The 19,283-nt window shown below is 39.9% G+C and overlaps 1 protein-coding gene across 2 annotated transcripts in view; it reads right to left on the bottom strand.

Annotated features, from left to right (window-relative positions):
- Positions 1-1,035: 1,035 nt before the first annotated feature.
- Positions 1,036-19,283, bottom strand: part of LOC121890558 (synaptosomal-associated protein 25-A-like) — a 38,883-nt gene continuing 20,635 nt past the window's right edge. Inside the window, exons 4-8 of one of the 2 annotated variants that reach the window (XM_042403086.1) lie at positions 12,668-12,716; positions 7,516-7,633; positions 3,897-4,016; positions 3,341-3,485; positions 1,036-2,591 (exon numbers count right to left, since the gene is read on the bottom strand). In XM_042403086.1, the coding sequence (XP_042259020.1) occupies positions 2,523-2,591; positions 3,341-3,485; positions 3,897-4,016; positions 7,516-7,633; positions 12,668-12,716 (501 nt within the window). In that variant the 3' untranslated portion in view covers positions 1,036-2,522. Of the gene's footprint in view, positions 2,592-3,340; positions 3,486-3,896; positions 4,017-7,150; positions 7,269-7,515; positions 7,634-12,667; positions 12,717-19,283 lie in introns of both variants that reach the window. The other variant, XM_042403005.1, reaches the window with a different exon arrangement.

Below are 19,283 nucleotides of genomic sequence, written 5' to 3'. Positions count from 1 at the left end.
GTATCTACTGTTGATTCAAGTTGGTGTGTGTGTGTGTATGTGTCAGTGTTCTTAGTGACGTGGTAAACTCTAATCCGCCCTAAGCCCAGGGCACCACAGTAGATGTCCATTAGTGTAATGTGCTGCTGCACATCGTTCCTTCTGTCTCTGCCTGTCTCTTTCTCTTTCCATCTGTGTCTGTCTTGTATTTTGTCTCTTGTCTTCTTTGCTTCCAGGCTTTGAATATGTGTTACATTGCATATTTTAGCCATATATCTCCAGGTTCAGAACGTCTTAAAACGAGTGCTTAGGCTCATGGATAGGATAAGCTCTCTGACCTCTGACCTCCCAGTGAAAGGACATAAGAGAAAACACAATTTCTTGAATTTAATGAATATTGTATGACATTATATTAACTTATGTTATGTTATCGAAATATTACCACAGTCATATCACCTACAAAAAAATCTTTAGCAGTTGAATGAAGCTACTGTGATTGTAACATCTCATTATTCTTATGTAAAGCTAAATCATCTGACTGTGTGGAGGATGGAGATTGAAGTCAGCTGTCACCTTTCTGTGTCAGTGAAGGAATTTACTGTTTCAACATTACAGAGGAATCAATTACCTCTGATGGAAAGTAGAAAATTCAACATAATATGAGATCTCAGTGGAAATAGGATGATACATGAGTACAGGATGTGATATCCTGCATCATTAAACATTAATCGTTTATGCATTTTTTGAAACAAAAGATTTTTGAGTGTCTGGGAAGATTTTATTGTTCACATCATTTCAGAAAACTAGTGCTTTATGTCCCCAATGCATGCCTTTTTCTGATCTTTATCTTCTTTTCACTTAAGTAGTCAATTATTTCTTATTCAAGCAACAGTTTTTACATCTACAGTAACTGTGGTTCTGATCCTTGCATTAATAATTTTGGTGTTTTTTCTAATATTTGAGGCTAATTCTGGTAAATGAAACCAAGGTATCAATAACATGAAGTTGTTACTGAGTTTCTAAAGAAACACACACCTGGTAAGCATGCAGTAACATTTCTCTCATGATATTAACTCTATCAGTGTTCAAACTCATAAAATAGAAATGAATCTCAGTTTGGTTCTACAGTTATGATGGTTTTATTGGCATTTTTCAAGGTATTATTTTACAGTGATGGTCACAGTCCGGAAAGGTAAGGAGACATGGAACAAAAAGAGTGGCACTATTGCAGAGGGGGAGTAAATATGGGCCTGTCCTCTGTGTGGCCTACATAAGTAGCATGCGGTTGCCATGTTAAGATATTTCTGCCTAGATAAATGAATTATTCAGTGTCTTCTAGCAGCGGATGGACATGCATAACACACTTAATGCGCTGCTTGATAGTGCTAGGGTTGAATCATGGGTAAAGCAGTCTGGCTTGAAATGAGAAGAGGTTGTTGACCCCTCTGCCATTGTGTTTGACAGTGGAGAGCCAACAGTAACAGTTGAATGGGTAACTGTTGAACTTTGACCTCTAGCAAAGCTCCATTTCCTTTATCAATCACAATTTTAGCTCTTACTGTTAATCAGTTTTCAGACCACATACATGTGATTTCCTCATATACTGTAAACTGAGCCTTATGATACAAATATGAAGTATCAGTTATTATGAATTACAACACATCAATGAAATATTCAAACCTTGATTTTAAATGGTCAGATTTAGCTCCCTGAGGAAAAGGTTTATATACAATCTATGGCATCAAATTGCGTCAACACTGCTCCATCAACGGAGCTGGTGGAATACTGGTGAACTAACAGTCATGACCAAAACGCCATATTTTCATCCAAATGGCTCAAATACTTACAAATACCTAACAGAGTATTTGTAGTCTACTATGTCGTGGTTATTAAGATTGGAGCGGTTCTACATTAAATAACTTTAAACAGTGGCCTTGGTTATAAGCTGTGAGGGCTGTATGTTCACTATATTCACGGTGGCCTTATCATGTAGCATCACAACATCTTATCTGATGAATACACTGTGTGTCTTACATGGACAACACCAGAATACTGACATCGAGGAAGGACATCTCTGAACAAGATACAGTTATATTACACACAGACTTTTTTTTTTTAAAAAAAAGAGCAATGAAGAAAACAGGACAAGTGATCTAAATCAATGAAGCATTATAGAAGCACTATGTACAGTGTGGAGAGAGTTTGAGTGGATATTCTGAAACAGAGCTATCATTTTTTAACAAAATCAAAAGCCCGACACCACAGAACAACATTGACAACAAGGGGTGGAAGGGGCGAAGGGAAGTGATGGGCTGAAATGAGAGAGTTGGGGGGATCGGGTGGGGATCAGAGGGACATATGATATGTGCATGTGTGCAAACCTCTACAAGTATCACAATAAAAGCATGATTTTGCAGCGCTTGCTGTCGAGCAAAGGAAGTGGGTGCTGGCTGTTGGTGTTGGGGGCTGGGTTTGGTTTGTGTTGTGTTTGTTTTTTAGGGTGATTGGGGTTAAACGGGGATGAAAGCACTTTTCGCTGCAGTTTAGCCACTGCCCAACATCTTTGTAGCACGCTGGTTGGCCTCGTCAATCCTGGTCTTGTTGGAATCAGCCTGAAAGGGAAAAAGGACTAGTTGTTACACAGCTCAGGTCATAGTGGAAATGTGGTCAGAAAGAGGCTGGGGATAAGTAACTTTAATGAAGACAAAATACACAATAAGGGTGTTTAACACCCAGATTTTGCCCATTGGCATGTGAGTCAGATTTTCTCCATTACTGTGTCAAACCAGAGATAAATCGGCTCAAAATCAGTAACATAGCGTAATGCTAAGCATGTAATCCACCCTAAATATCAGCTTAACACTCTATATATTAGCCACCGTTTTTGCTAGATTTGTTGCCTTTCATTTACTTACCCTCAATTCTGACACTATAGTGCCACATTTTCTGACTATAAATAAATGTGTAAATCAAACCACATTCTGTTTTCCCTCATAGCTTTCTCTACCTTATCCTAGCATCAATACAAATAGGCCTGTAAATGCTTATTTCACAAATTAAGAGGAACTAATTCCTCTTGCCGCCTTAATTATCTTGTTTCTTACATACAACAACAGTCCATTTGTATTTTCATTGTAGTTCCATATTTCCAATATTTTTGAGTATCACACTTCTGTACTGAAAACTGTAAACTTTGTTTGCCCAATCTTGTCCACCTTGGATTTTACATGACTTTGCTACTCCAACAACTAAGGAGAGGCTGTAGAATTGTACTGAAAGAAACTTGTTTCCATCTGTAAGTACTACAGCAGAGCTGTGCCTTTGTCTAGAAAAAAAATTAACCCTCTCCTTTGTACAGTACCTTCTCCATGATCCTATCGATCTGGCGGTTCTGGGTGTCGATCTCCTGACCCATGTCCAGGGCCATGTGACGCAGATTGCCAATGATCCCGCCCACCTGCTCCAGGTTCTCATCCATCTCATTCTCCCGGGCGTCATCTGTTACCCTGGAAGACACAGGAGGAGGATATGGGACTGCTTAGTGCCTAAAGATTATACTGCAAGTAGCTGCTTTTGTGGTCTGTTGAATGAAAGCTTCACAAAACTCTATAGTGCAGTACAAGTAGATACAGTATGTTTTTAATGAACTCCTTAACATCAGTAAAATCAATTACATGTCCTTGGAATTCACATATTGGAACATTTAAGGATAAAATAATATCCTAAAATAAATGACAAAACAACATAACGGATGTAAACAGTATCACATACTCAAATACACATTCACACGAACACACTATCACACACAAGTGCTCATGCAGACACAGAAACAAGTGAGCATGAGCAGACCAACACCTACACACACACACACATACACACACACACACACACACACACACACACACACATACACTTACCTGCGGATGAAGCCCCCACTGATGGCCATCTGTTCACGTTCATCCATCACCCGAGCCCCTGGCTGGCTGTTCACAACTCCATCCTGGTTCCCTCCCCAGGCCTGGCCCCCGCCCTTAATCCTACCACATACACATTTACCAGTCAGGGCGGCTGTAACTGCTCTCATGTATACTAGTGTTTGTGTGTGAACGTACAGTACGTGCCTGTGAATGTAAATGTATTTGAGTTTGCATTTGAGTGTGTGTGTGTGTGTGTGTGTGTGTGACAAAGTGTATGTTTGCACTGAAGTGTGAATGTGTACATGGGTGTCTATATTGTGTTAAGTGCATGTTTTCTTTTCACTATTGAAACATATACATGAATATATGTTCAGAATGCATTGCATAATATGACGTCAAGCCAATTCGTCAACTAAAAGCAACATGCCAGCCACGTATGATTAAGTTGCATACATGCATTTGCAATCTGTTAGTGAATAATTGATCCAATGAGCAGATCAATTGAATCGGAGCACAGTAAGCTCACATGTGGCTTGTGTTAGAAAGTAATTAAGGTCCTTTAAAGACTCAGAAAACCCTCTCCCACAAGCACATACAGAAGAGCACAAACAGAACATCGTAACAGACTCAAGACAGAGGTGACACAAACAATACACATACACACACATACACACACATAAATATATATATACAGTATATATATATAAACATGCAGAGTGAGAGGACATGCAAGGCAGAAACATACACAAAGTGACATGGGGAGGGAAAACATGTCAAGAGGAACAGGATCAGAGCACATCAACATGCTCTATCTATTAAAAGAAAGCCAAACAGTTAGATCCATGGTGAAAAATCAACCAAAAAAAACCCCAAAGTGAACAGTGTAAGTTATACATAGCTGTGATCAGCCCTTCATTTCATCTGGATGGATAGATCTGTAGGATGATTCACTGTATACAGTCAAATAGACAAATGTAATTCTTAGCGTTTGTTTTACTTTGCTTGGAGCATCTAATGAGTGGAGGCTACCACTGAGGACAACAGAATATACACTTTTTGGGCTATAAAGTTGATTTTGTTCACTTTTCAATGAATGACATCCCACTCTATGCAACATTGTTGTCTTGAGGTGGTAAGGCACACCCATCTGGTGCTCCAGACAGTTTATAACAATAAGTAAGAATTATGTTTCTTATGCTATTTGACCCAGGGCTGCCATATAAAAAGTCTAAATCCGATGAAACACATGACATAACCACAGGATTACGTAACAAGGGGCTCATGATAGGGAGGACCGGAGAGCTATAGAATAGACAAGATCTGAACCAAAACATATGGAAGCTGGACCAAAATGGACCAAATGGAAGCAGCAAACTCCTAATATACCTTTATGCGAAAAACCTAAGTATTTAATTCCAAAATCAGGAAGTGACTATTTTGTTTAAAAATGACCCGCTCTTACAAATGACTGCTGTGGTGCAAGTAAAGCCGATTATTTACAAGTTGCTGTGTCTGTTCAGCCCCGTTTTGGAGAAAAGAATAATCTTTTGTGAAATTTCTAACAATACACTTAATCTTCAGAGTGGATATTAAAAATTGGGGTAATACACAGTGAAGGCAAAGAAAAATAATACTAAAATGTACCATTCTAAGTCAGATCCAACACATAAAAGTAAGTTTTCCTGGTTCTGTTTTAGCCTTTCCCCAAGAAGAGAAAAAACAGCATATTCTGCACTGATACTTGACTTTACATGATCTGCATTCGGTAAATCATCATGACATCACTTTATTCATCCCCATAACTGTCTGAAAAAGCTACAAACCCAACACTAACAAATGTAGCACAGTATATGTATCAAAAATATGCAAAAAACAAAATCCAATAAACTAATTTATTTCTTGGTTGGTCGGCCACTTGTGTTTTCTATAGCTCTGAGATAGACAACTGTATACAGTACATTTATTGGTCCCAGAGTATTGAATGCTCAGACATGACCCAGTGGCCATAGTTTGGCTGTGGAGGGCCAGAGAACAGGAGTTCACACAGGAGTTTGGCAAAACTGGCGTTAGGATGCCAAATTCACATCAAAGCTGTAGACATAATCAGTATGGTGCACACAAGTGCAAACATAGGCTTTAATAGCTCGAGTTTGTGCTCAGGAAACAAGTTTGCCTCACTCTTGCATGACAGATTTCATTATGTAGGACAGTCCTGAGGGAGGAGAGGGAGGGAGCCACCTGAGGCGTCTTGTATTTACAACCTGTAGTCTGAGGGTCTTACGTCAATGGTGTGTTAAAGAGTGCGTTACAAAAAGTGTTTGATTATGCAATAACTGTACTGCAAATGGTTAAATAAGTGAAACTCTACTGCTCCACCTGTTGTATCACGTCTCATCTGCATGAAGAAAACCTTGAACGATATTAAGTGTTGCTTGCAATACAACCAAACAATGTGTACTCTTTGGATAATTTTATACAAATTACTACACATTCATGAGAATAAATACATAAGAACCAATTCATTACACTTTGGGGAATGATCTGAATGACCCATGTCAGTGCTTGGCTGAAAGTACCTGCTGTGTAATATAATGTCTTGTGCTTGATTATAATAGCTGCCAGTTTTTCTTTAAATGGGCTACAAGATCCCAGAGGTTATTTTTCTAAACACAGAGGATGATGTAATTAGTTAAAAGAAGTAAAAATATGGAGAACGCCAATACTTATAGGCTTTCAAATGGCAGCGAAATGACTAAAATGCAAATAATAATTTAGAAGAGAAGGCAACTAGTAGATTTATTCTTTGGTTGGACATTGTAAACAGCATGATGCATCATGCTGCAGGGTGTTAGGGTGGGTGTTTGGGTGCGGTTTGGGATGGGGGTGTTCCGTGGCCCAGATCCATGCTGATGCTGCTACCTGCTGGAAGAGAATCTCTCATCCAATGTGGAATGAAGGGCTTTTGAGGAAAACAGCCATTGAGGCTGGAGAGAAGAAAAAGTGGCGTCGGACCTGTTGTTGCAGATGTGTGTTTTTCATGCATGCACACAATCATCCACTCGATCTCAGTCTTCAGCAAACACACATGCATGCTGTGCAGGTGCCTGTTCAGAGGGTGTGTTGATGTGGCTACGGGCCTGACTGCTCACACCACAGTTCACCATGCTCTATACACCAGAAGCAGGCAGACGGATAGAGAGGCAGGTAGGCAGGCACTGAGACACATGCAGTCGGGCAACATAGGCAGCACCTACTTGTTACAGGGACATGAACATAGACCACAGAACTGTCCTAGATTGTTCAAATTCTTTTCTGCATCCTTCATGTCCTTATTGATTTGGTCCATCCCCTCCTCGATGCGCTCCAGTTGTTCTGATTATCAACACATTGTCATTTTTCCCAGCAAAAGAACGAAAGCACATGAGAAGAGAAGAAGAGGGAGGGGGAAGAAGTAGCGGGAAGAGGGAAGAGGGGGGGAGTAGAGAGAGGAAACAAAGGAAAAGAGACAAAAAAAGACATTGACTGTGACAAGAGAGACATCAGACATCACCACCACCACCACCACCACCACTACCAGCACTGGACAGGCAAGAGCGTGGGGCTCCTGGCCGGTACCTACTTTTTAATACATGGGCATATCAGACCACAGCATTGTCCTATATCTTTTAAATCTTTCTCGGCCTCCTTCAGGTCTGCGTTGACCTTGTTCATGCCCTCCTCGACACGATCAAGTTGCTCTGGTGAGGACAAAGGCATGAGAGTAGTGAAATAAGTGTGACTGGTTTGTTTTGAGGGTTGGCGCTCTACGCTACAGTGCAAGAGGCAAAATGTTTTGGCTAGATGCAGTAGGCAAAGCAGGCAACAAGCATTGAGAATACCTGGCTATTTCTGTTCACACAGTGAATAAAAAACTGACAATTTTTCCCTGCATTCTTCATGGCTGCAACAGCTTTTGTTTCCTACCACCATCCAAAGACATATATTGCTTTTTTAAGTATTTCATCTGTAGCAGTATGTGTCATCCAGTACCGCATCTGTACATGAGGATGTTAATTCGGCCACTTTGTCTGAATACCCCTGCACAGTAATAGATGACAGAGAGAATGAAAGAGACTGATAAGAAGAAATGTGAGGCTGAATACTCCCTTGATGATACAAAGTACAGGGGAACAACACCACAGATTGAAGTGGATCAGAAATTAGGAGGAAGAAAGAGTGAATTTAGAGGAGGCAGAACAGACAGAAACACATGAAATGTCTGTTAATGTGATGGCAAATGATTGAATGAGCAACAAATCATGTAATGAATGTGATGAAAAGCATCATTCAGGCACATGAAGTCACGCACGCTTCCTTACTCAGATGGTCAATGGGGCACACAGCTATAAAAGGCTGATTCAAGGTCAGTTCCACTTTCTGGCTGGTTAATGGTTATAGAGCAGGGTAGCAGCAATCTCCATCAGTGGAAAGGGGCATTTTGTCCTCCAGGGAAAACTCTTAAGGTTTGATAGGTCACATTGTAATGCAGAGGACACAAAACACAGCTTCAAGTTCTGTAGAAGTTTGTGCTACTGTTCTCTTACCAAGAGCTGTTGCAAAGGACATTTTCAGGTTTTCATATTTCATAGAAACACCTGCATATACTCAACAGATTGTCTCTACTTCTGATGGTAAATAACAATCTGGTTTTGGTTATTGTTTAAAGTTTAAATAATAAATTCATGCCGTGACCATTGAACTTGTAACAGCTGGGGCTGTACCCCAGCGGATTCCCCAGTGTCTCTTGTGTTTCCCCCTCTGTATTTCTAGTGCTCCTCTGTCTGTCTGTGTGTCTGTTGGCGTTCCCTTCCTCACTCTCCTTGGCTTCCTGCTTCACCTGCACACCTGCCATCCATCATCTCATCTCCTCTCCAGTATATCAACCGTGGCTGTTTACCCACTCTTCGCCAGATTGTTGTTGCAACCACAGTGATAGCAAACGTTTTCAGGCCAACTCAGTTTGTGAAATCCTTGTGTCACACTTTTAATTGAATACTAACCCGTTTCCCTTGTGTCCCAGGATCATCTCACTCCTGCCTGCCAGCTGCCTCCTAGCTTTCAAGCTACCCCTGCCAGCTACGCTTCCCCTCATTCCCCACACACCTCTGTTTCCCCTCTCTTCACCTGCTGCCACTAGATCCCTTTCTCCATCATCACTCCAAGCCTAGAACTCCTGCAATAAACCTTTTTTTTTTCTTAACCAACACCACTCTGTCCTGGTCCTGTGTTTGGGTCCCTCCTGAGTTCTTAACAGAACTGACCTGAAAACTTATTTCCAAAAGCTGAGTTTTATATATATCTATTGGCATTTACTGACAAAGTGCTGCACAAGACAGCTAAATGGCCTTCGATATTAATCCCTGGCAAAGAGAGGGATTGAGTGCAGGAGGAACGAGAGAGAGAGAGAGAGAGAGAGAGAGAGAGAGAGAGAGAGAGAGAGAGAGAGAGAGAGAGAGAGAGAGAGAGAGAGAGAGAGAGAGAGAGAGAAGCATGGTTTATCTCCTCAGCTTCAGCCAGCCAGGCCAGACTTAACAACATGCCTCCTCCCCTCCGTCTGGGGATTATAGACTGAGGGCCTCCCTTCCCTTCCTCTCTACTGGATAGCCAGACACGAGTTCAACCAATTAGAACGTAAAGTGATTCAAATCAAGGAGTAACAGGCATTTTCCACAGCTCTCATGGTAGGAAAAGCATAGGTGTTACCAATAACATTAACAATGCCTCTGTTCTATTCAAATGTCCTAGTAAGCCATGACAGTGTGACAGCACGTACAACACAAGGACCCTGAAACGAGCGTGGAAATAAGGTGTCACTGGAACAAGCCATAATGCTCCACTCCAGTGAACAAACAGATGGACAGACTGCGATCTCCAGTTATACATTTTATGCAATTAATAGCTATTATCATGGACAAAACCCCTACTACGCTCTCTGTACATTTTCAGTCTGCAGGAGCTACAGCCACCGCATGTTTGTGTGCTGCTGGCTTCAACGCTGCAAGCAGTGAGGGCTCACTGAGGCGGAGATGCAATCCATCAGCCCTGACTGAGGTGTAATTCAGGTCAACATGCATGTAACAGACAAGCAGGGAGGGTCTCATTAGCTGCAGTGAGACCTCCACTACAGGTAATACATCACTGCAAGAAATTACAAATCCCCTCCTATGTATGACCTCTGTATGTGTGTGTGTGTGTGTGTGTGTGTGTGTGTGTAAAGGGCAGAGGGATTAGTTACACCCCAGTTTACAGCTGAACAAGACTGTATTAATTACCACAGACTTGGTAAGTTATTACTTATGAGTCTTTTATTTTCCTTTTTTAACCATATAAAGAGGGGATTCTTGATGTAAATAATATGGCAAACATGAGTCTTCAGCAGCGACAGGCTTGTGTACTTCAGTTGGAAGGAAAGATGGGGAAGAGACAGAGAGAATGAGGACAAGAAATAGCTTCATCATTATTGTAACCAAAGTGATCTTCAGGCAAAGGAACAGGGGGAGAAAAAGTAGAGGTCAGGAGATAAAAGGTAAGGTAATAAGAGCAGGGGCTGATGGGAATAAAGTGAAGGAGTATGAAACAGAGAAAAGGACAGAAGAAGAGGGAGAGAGGAAGACAGATGGAGGATCAGGTATAGAGGACGTTAGCCGAGAGGCAGAGGTAATTTAAATCTGTGAATTGATTGCTGTCCTATGACAACAGCAGTGTGCTGTGCACTGTGGCAGCTATTACTCTGGAGGGAAGAAGACAGGGGGGGTTATCTGTTCCTTTGACAGGCCAATTAGGCTGCTCTTTCATGCATGGAACTAAGCACAAGCCTTTGGTAATATATGTACACACACACATCCGCCACACTAACTAACTCACTAACTCCTCTACACAATAAATGTGACTTGAATCTACATGACTACAAGTATGGTATTTCCCTTCAAGTTTTTAAACATTAGTCTTTCTCTCAACCTCAAGCAAATCCATCTAGCAAATGTTGCAGATGTTGAGATATTTTCAAAGGATGAATAAAAGGTGGCACTAGATGACAAGTCAGAGGATCACCAAAACAATTAGGACTATTCCTCTGGGCACTATACATGTCTGACAATCAGTTCAATAGTTGTTGAGATATTTTAATTTGGACCAAAGTGGTGGACTAACATTGCCATAGAGCTATGCTGCTAGCATGGCTAAAAAGGATTGATCGGACATTCCTCCGTAACCTTTGAGCACCATTTGGTTCCTCATTACAAAAAAATATCTCTTAAGGGTTCCTTGTAAAATCCTATATTTGAAGTGAGTTTCTAAATCTTTTTTTCATGCAGTTTTTCATGGGACAGTCTGGACAAGGACCCCTAAGGACCCTTAAGTCCCAAAGAATAATACTTTTAACAGTGTGTCCTGCTCGGTGTAAATGTCTCGTTGCCGTAGACTGAACCAAGTGACAGAAATAGCTTATGACCTGTTTTACACTGAAGTGTAAAACAGTCATACGAGTAGCATACAGCAACACATGAGGATGTGTTAATTTGCTACTTTGCTTTGCATTCGTGGTTTTTGTGATCTTGGTGTTGCCGAGGACAGTGACTTGAGGAATTATTAGTTTGAAAAGATCCAATCGAAGAATCGTGACTTGTTATAGTTGTCTGAAGTTTATATGTTGAGTTGGCTTTTTGATGTAGAGATTTGTGTTTTGGCAAGATTTATAGGAGATGCTTGGCAGCTAAGGCTAAGCTAAGCTAACACTGTATCCATCAAAACAGGACATTTCTGTCATGTAAACTGAATGCTCTGAAATACTCTCCTTTTGAATTTGTGGAACTGAACATTATGATTTGTCATGTGGCCATCCTGGTTATTGTCTAGTGTCTTATAAGCCCATATGGGCTGGTACCAGAAAGGTGCAGGACACTCAAATAAAGAAATTAATCAATCACTCAATCAATAGACCCAACCATCACTTGGAGAGTTTTCTCAGACTTAACAAATCTTCTCCAGAGGCTCAGAAGCTATTATAAACCTGCTTTCACAGGCTGAGTAGCAGCCTACTCCCCATGATGAGTAATGGAGTGCCCCTTTAATTCTTAATCATGGAACAAGTCAGAAACAGGGCAGAACTTGAGAGTATGTGGAGGAATATGATAACTAATCATTATTTCCCCTCACAAAAAAGATAATGTTAAAGTATATTGATTACCGGCTGACCTCTGACCTCTCTCAGTCAGTCAGTGGTGTCCTGGAAAACACAGCAACCAGGTTTCAGAGAGCACAGTTAAAAGCACTGATGTATTTGTTTTACAGCAGTTTATATACTTGTATATTGCTTAAAAGTACTTAACAAAGCTCACTACATAATCACATAATAACTGAGATTAACAAAATATATATTAAATAGCAAATAAGCATAAAAGTGTAGTATTGGGAGGCAAAGCAGAAGTCTAGCACATCAGTGACATCCAGTATAATCATGTTAGCCACATTAGCTCAGACTGCAGCTGATGTTCCATTCCAGAAATAAACTGCTCCTCTTCTTAAGTAACTATAAAACCATGAAAGTCATTTCATTTTCTTCTGTGTTGTAATTGCACTGGGACTCTACAGAGTTATACTGGATGTTCTACTGATGACGACTCTCCCATTATACAGCATAAAATAGCAGCGAGAGAATTGGGCAGGGAGCAGATTAAAAGTGAAGACAGATGTTAAGCGAGATAGTGTTACGTGATCTTTCCCTACCAACTTACCTCCCTGCTCATCCAACATGACCAGAGTCCTGATGCCCGCATCTTTACTCTAACAGAAAGACAGAAAGAGAGATGAAAAGAGGAAAAAGAGGAAGAAAAGTGAGGGGAAAAAAGAGGAAAAATGTGACAGATCAGTGAAGGTCAACAGAGTGGAACAGAGCAGAGCTGTTACAACATCAGAGGTGAGTCGAATTACAATTGGCAATCACTTTTTAGAGCGTGACTGATCTTGTTTGGTACAGCGGGAACCGCTTGACTTTTGAGGAACAGTTTGACATATTGGGAAATATGCTCATCCTCTTTCTTGCCGAGAGTTAGATGAGAAGATTGGCACCACTCTCATATATGAAGCCACATCCAGGGGATAGTTAGCTTAGCTTAGCATAAAGACTGGAAGCAGGGAGAAACAGCTCAAGGTTAAAAAAAACACAACTTTGTGATGTATTTCTTTGATTTATACAAAAACCAAAGGTTATAATCGATGAGCCTTGCCAGGCAAAGAGCAGAGATCTAGGAAATCACTGAGCCCATCCAAGAAAAAGTCCAGCACATAACTCTCCATAAAACCACAACTTCTGTTACTTTGGTTTTCGTAATGATTATACAAATGAGATATAATTTTATCATTTTAATTAGTGAGCTTTAGAGGTTCTGGTAGGTGGATTCTTTTACCTTTGGATAGAGCCAGGCTAGCTGTTTCCCCTTGCTGCCAGTGTTTATGCTAAGCTAAGCTAACCACAACTCCACAATTAGCATACAGACATCAGAATGATTGTCTCATCTAACTATAATAAGCGTATTTTCCAAAACTATATATTGGGTAGTTAAACTAGCTACACCTCAACAGGAAACTGCTAATTATGCACTGATGCATCAGAATTAACAATCTAATAATTTAATAATATATCAGTCACAAGAACCAGTTTTCAGCAGAACCAGGTCATAACTTTGATACTACAAGTACAGTTTGAGTGTACTTTTAGTTTTTTAAGTAGGAATTTTAAGTAGGAATGCAGAAATGTTATTTGTAATGAAGTATTTTTACACAGTTGTAGCCTATTGCTACTTTTACTTAATAAAGTATCTGAGTATTTGTTCCACCACAGATGGCACACCTCCTGAAACCTGAAAAAATCTGAAAATGCCACAAATATATTCATGCACGATCCTGCAAAGATTCTCGGGATAAACTCGTCCACCAAATGGCATGTGCTATATTTGTTATGTTCACTGGGCTGGTAGCAGAGATTTGTTGACAAAGCTCCAGTAATGTAACATTCTGATTTGGCTTACAGAGTTGGCACAAGCTCAGACACACAAGCAGGCACACATGTACGGACCAAACATCCACTCATACACTGTTATTTCTCTGTGCATGCATACACTGGGCTTTTCATCACATAATAACACAGTTCAGTAAGCACACAATAACTACATTAACCACTGTGCAACTGACAAAACAACAGCTTTGTGCTGTCCGTGAGCCTGAGACTTCCTCCGACAGATATTAAAGTCCAAAGGCCGTTCAGTTCATGCATCAGCTATTTTGGATCAAAGTGTGCTCTGACCTTCTTGGAGCGGTGATAGATAGAGACCAGGGCTGGAGGCCAGTTAGACATGCCATTGATATTAGTATCAATCAAACTGACTGTGAAAAGATCTGCCAGTGGCCATGGATCTGTTTCAGTGTGAAGTTAAATTGCTACTGATGAATGATTGCTCAGAAAGTATAACGGAGTCGTTTATTTAGCTTTACAGAAAACTAAATGATAACCATATAACCCTCAGCATGGGAACTTGGTGAGGAATTGTTTGTTTACCTACTAGGAATTATGGGAAATCAAAGACTTGCGAGGGCCGTCGTGGCTCCAGAGCTACAGGACAGGATATCTGATCACGCCAACTGGCATGAAGTGATGCGGTGACATCACTTCTTTCTGCATGGCTAGTTAAAACACACACACACACACACACACACACACACACACACACACACACATGCAAACATACTATCAGGTCTTTTTTACACTTTGCTGTGATACAGTGAGTCCTACAGTCTCTGTTATGTTTTAACAGCTACTCCCAAAATAATTTGCCGCCCAGGAAATGGAATGTAGAAGGAGCTGACGACTTTTCAAGAGATTAATAGGGATGAATATTTTAAACTCATTTCATCTTTCTTTTTTTGTTCTTCATTTCTTTGAATAGCAGCATTGCTGCTGTAAAGCAATCCATTCAGAATATTTTGTGATTTTCAAGCACATTTAGTTGACTAATAAGGTCAGTTTTAATGTAGCCTTTAATTTTTCTTTTAATTGACAGATCTAGTCAGATGTAAAATTCTCTTTGACATGCGAGTAGTTATGTTTTGTCCAAAACCTTTGTTGTCTTGGTGAGGTGTAGTAAACATGCTGGTAAAACATTCAGGGGGTGTCTGTATCAGTTACCATCATCAGAGTAAATTATTGCCAGTTTTCTCTGCTTAGATAAAGTTTTTTTTCTTTGTGTCAAAGTCCATATAGGCAAGAAATAGGAAAATGAATAATACAGAGAACACGGGAGTAAGAAAATAGACCAAGGCAAATAAAGCAAGCAAGAGGTCTGTGGATATTAAGACAGAGTCCTTGGTGGACTGGTATTGATTTTTCATTGAGATATCCGCTCTGCTGTCTCCTGGAATCTGTTCTAATTCAGCCACTGTGGACGCCTGCACCAGGATAAAATGTGTCCATGTATATTATTCACTTCTGTGCAACCACAACAGATAATGGCAGTGAATTTTTTAAATTGAATTAGAATTAGAATTGTTTTGTCAAAATAGTTATAATTCCAACTCAAGGTCCACTAACTAGCTTTTTCCGAAGCTTTCAACTGTATCATATGATCATCATTATTTTGGTTTGGGTTTACAGTACAGCTACAATAAAATGTCCATCATAAAAAGCTTTTCAGCCTTTTATTCTAGTTTGTCCTAAAACAAATGAAAACCACTACAAATGTAAATTAATTTACTCGTCTGAATTGGCAAACCCATCCTTTCAATTGCTGTTTGGACCTTGGTTAGCAAACGTAACTAGGCATGGCATGCCTGTCAAGCTTTGGATTTCTCAATATGTCAAAGTGGTGTATGTGAGGCTGTAGTATGAGCCATATCTGTACCATGAGGCTAGAGGCTCCTGCTCTTTACTGGATTTGGGGAGGTTAACACTCCAGAAATCTCAGCCAACGTTACCTGAGAGCACTATTGCCAAACACACTGGTTAGTCGCCATCCAAAAAGCCTCTACAGGCCTCTTGAAACATACTGTTGAAAATATGGGCAGTGTGTAGCTAAGCTAAGAAGCCAAACATGGTTATGTTACAATGAAATAGTCTGATCTTACGTTTTTCCTCACCATACTATGATTCAGCTGGAAGCGTTAAAAAAGTCAGTTGGAGACAAGAGTTTTGAACGCCCTATTTTTTTTTCCCACTTGCATTTTGCAAAGACCCGCCCTACTCTGCCTCTGACTGGCTAGTACTCGTTGCCTTTGCTGGTTAGGTTGGTTAAGTTTAGGCATGAAGAGTGAGATGGTTAGAGTTAGGGTCAAGCCCCCAGGAACAGCACCGGGCTTTGACACCAATTTGACATAGTAGCCAAACCTTGGAATTACAAATTCCGGGTCCGACAGGGGCCCAAAAAGTATTTTTCTCTCACACAATCATAGGAAAAGGAGCAGCTGTAAAACAGTGGATACATTTTTTTTGAGCGTCACAACCCTGTGAAATGACATTTTGAAAGTCTAGAAGAGCCTCATATTTTAATTGTTTTAGCCCCATTCAAGTTGGTTGGAAGGCTAACCCAGAAGTTAGCTGTCTCAGCTTGCAGAAGTCTCTAGTGAGCATGCTCTATGGGTGTATGGGGCACATGGGGCCCATAGAGCATGCTCAGTATGTTTTCATCCAGGTAATTTCTTTACAGCGGAGGAGGCTTTCTTGGCTTCATGCACCACTGAGCAACTTTCATAGGAATAAACGCCTCAGACGCTGTATCCAGTTCTCTTTATACATCCATGGTTAGGGTAAGAATATCAGGGGGAAGAGCCAATCAGAGGCAGAGTAGGGACGGGTCTTCGCAGAGTGGGAAAAAAAACAACGCATTTTAAACCAACTCATGTAGCTAACGTTAGCTAGATAGGTACAGCTGTTAAAATCTGCTAGAGACAGTTACCATTCCAGCCGGCAAAATCATAGGCTAAAAATGAATGCCTTTGTTCACCACATTTGTTTGAAAAATTACAAAGAATTTCAGAGGGTGAATTTGTGACCATTATAATGTGAACTTCATATTAAAGTTTACAAGCAGATGTCCCTACAACAACCACGTAAAGGATCATTTGAAACAATTCTTTAAACAAACAGATTTGCATTGGTAACAATACTAATACATATTGTAAGTATTAGTATTAATAATAATAAGTTTTCTCAGTTTTAGAAGAAAATTAATATTTTAAGACTGAAAAGAAGGAATTAAATGATTTACTAACGGTGAATAGTTACAGTGCAGTGGCCTGCATCATATCATGTCCATCTTGTGTAATGTACTCTGACTTTAGGCCTATTGCTGTTCATCAAATCAGATCTCTCATTTTACAAATCTGCTCCACAGAGACATTGGATTTGGACCGAACAGGCTTTTACTATCAGTCTGTCCATCTATCCCTATGTTCATTCATGGTCGCTCTCATATTCATCTCTCTCTATTTTTTTATTTTATTTTCTTTCTTGCAGGCCGAATTTAAAGATAACAGTTTTCATAACAACTTTAATCTGGATCTTTCTTGGTAAAACCTTTTTACAAAAATACATTAAATGTGTTGCACTACAAAGTTCTTTCACTTCCAATAATTCAGTGACCCACATCTCTCCATTGCAGATGCACTTTAGATACTGTACATAAGATTTATTCTACTAATGCATAGATTTTGAATACATAAACTGATGTGAACTGGATAAAAACAAAAGAGAGAAGACTTTTATAATTTGTAACACATTGAAATCTTCTTGACTGTCAGACTGCTGTTGGCCTCAAACTACCCTGTGCTATGTAACACGAAATATCTTACATGAGAATTCTCAGACATAATGGTACAGGCCCCGATATATCAGTCATATTAGCCACTCATTTAAATTTTAATAGTGCCTGAAGCCTTAAACCTCATCCCTGCTTGGAGTTTATTTATGAGGGAGCGAAGCACCACGGTACATGTGTCAGTCAGCTGATGGGAGGAGATATGCTCAGACATTTCCTGCTATCTTACAAAACAAAGGTCATCTCGTAGACGTGGCGAGAATGATTTACGGGTCACATCTGCATGAGACAAGGACACATTGTATCACTCACTGTGATTGTCACAGTCTGGCCACTACATTACATTGTTAGAAAGTTGTTGGGTTTTTTTGTTTATGGAAATTAAAAGTAATGAAGGTCAATGTCCTCGAGTGTTTTATGGCTTTCTACATCAGTTATTACAGATGTACTTTACATACTGAGTCAGTAGCAAACCAAGAAATATCTGTTTATTATTTGCTCTGGAAGTTTTCTCAGATTTACTTTTGCACTTCACATAAATTGATTTCACAGTGTTGCTCTCAAATGTAAGTTCATGCATTTCAAATGAGACTCCATGCATATAGCGGTATAATGAGACAGCATGGATTTCACATTTACATTTTAGGTATTAGGCTGATGATCTCAACCAGAGCGACTTACAGAATACAAAAGTAGAAGAAGCTTTAACTTCAGCAGGCTCATCATCATTACAACAAAAAGATAGTTAAGTGAGTGAGCGCTGCAGTGCGGTGACGGTATGGGTGTTATCCTTAAAGGATCACGTAAGCGAAAAGTTCTAGAAAAGGAGAGAAGGCTTAAAGAGGGTTAGATTTATCTACTGGTTGATTTATTCTCTGTACACTTGAATGAATGTAGAATTATTAAGAATGTAGTAGCGCTCCAGATGTGTCATTTTTCACAACATAAATGCATGGATTATAAAGTGTAATCAGAATTATTTTCTGTGGTCTCAGTGTGGCACCAAAACAGCAGGAGTAAGACCACACAGAGTTTGAGCATAATCATCCTAAAAATGAAATAATGACTCTAAACTCTTCTGTTACAGCAGGGCTATTTTTCACTCATTTTCATTTAGAAATACATTGATCCAATTGTTAATGATATTACTGGTTATATTTATTGGTTAGACTAACCAAAAACACAAGAATAGATATCAGTAGAAATACACTGAAATCATCAGAAACATTGTATAAAGGAATATCATTAAATTGTTCAAGCAAACGTCATGAAGAAAACAGGTTTTCCAGAACAAAAACTGTTGTAAGAAATTAAGAAGCGCAAGACAACAACAAAGAAAATCTGATATTGGAGAAAACTGTTGAATTTAATGTGTTGACTGACCAGAACAGCCTCGACTAGATGCCATCACTGTCACTTTTTTAGCAGAGCATTACACAGTATCAAAACTCTCTCCAGACATACATTTACTTGGACGATGTGTTATCTGAGACAGTTTCGGTGCAGAATCAGACCTGGACAGGTATCACTGCACAGATCACTGGAC

Source organism: Thunnus maccoyii, chromosome 1 (assembly GCF_910596095.1).
Source record: "Thunnus maccoyii chromosome 1, fThuMac1.1, whole genome shotgun sequence".
In the NCBI taxonomy this organism is placed as follows: domain Eukaryota; kingdom Metazoa; phylum Chordata; class Actinopteri; order Scombriformes; family Scombridae; genus Thunnus; species Thunnus maccoyii.
The sequence above is the reverse complement of the archived record's forward strand: the minus strand, read 5'-3'. Positions and strand labels throughout refer to the sequence as shown.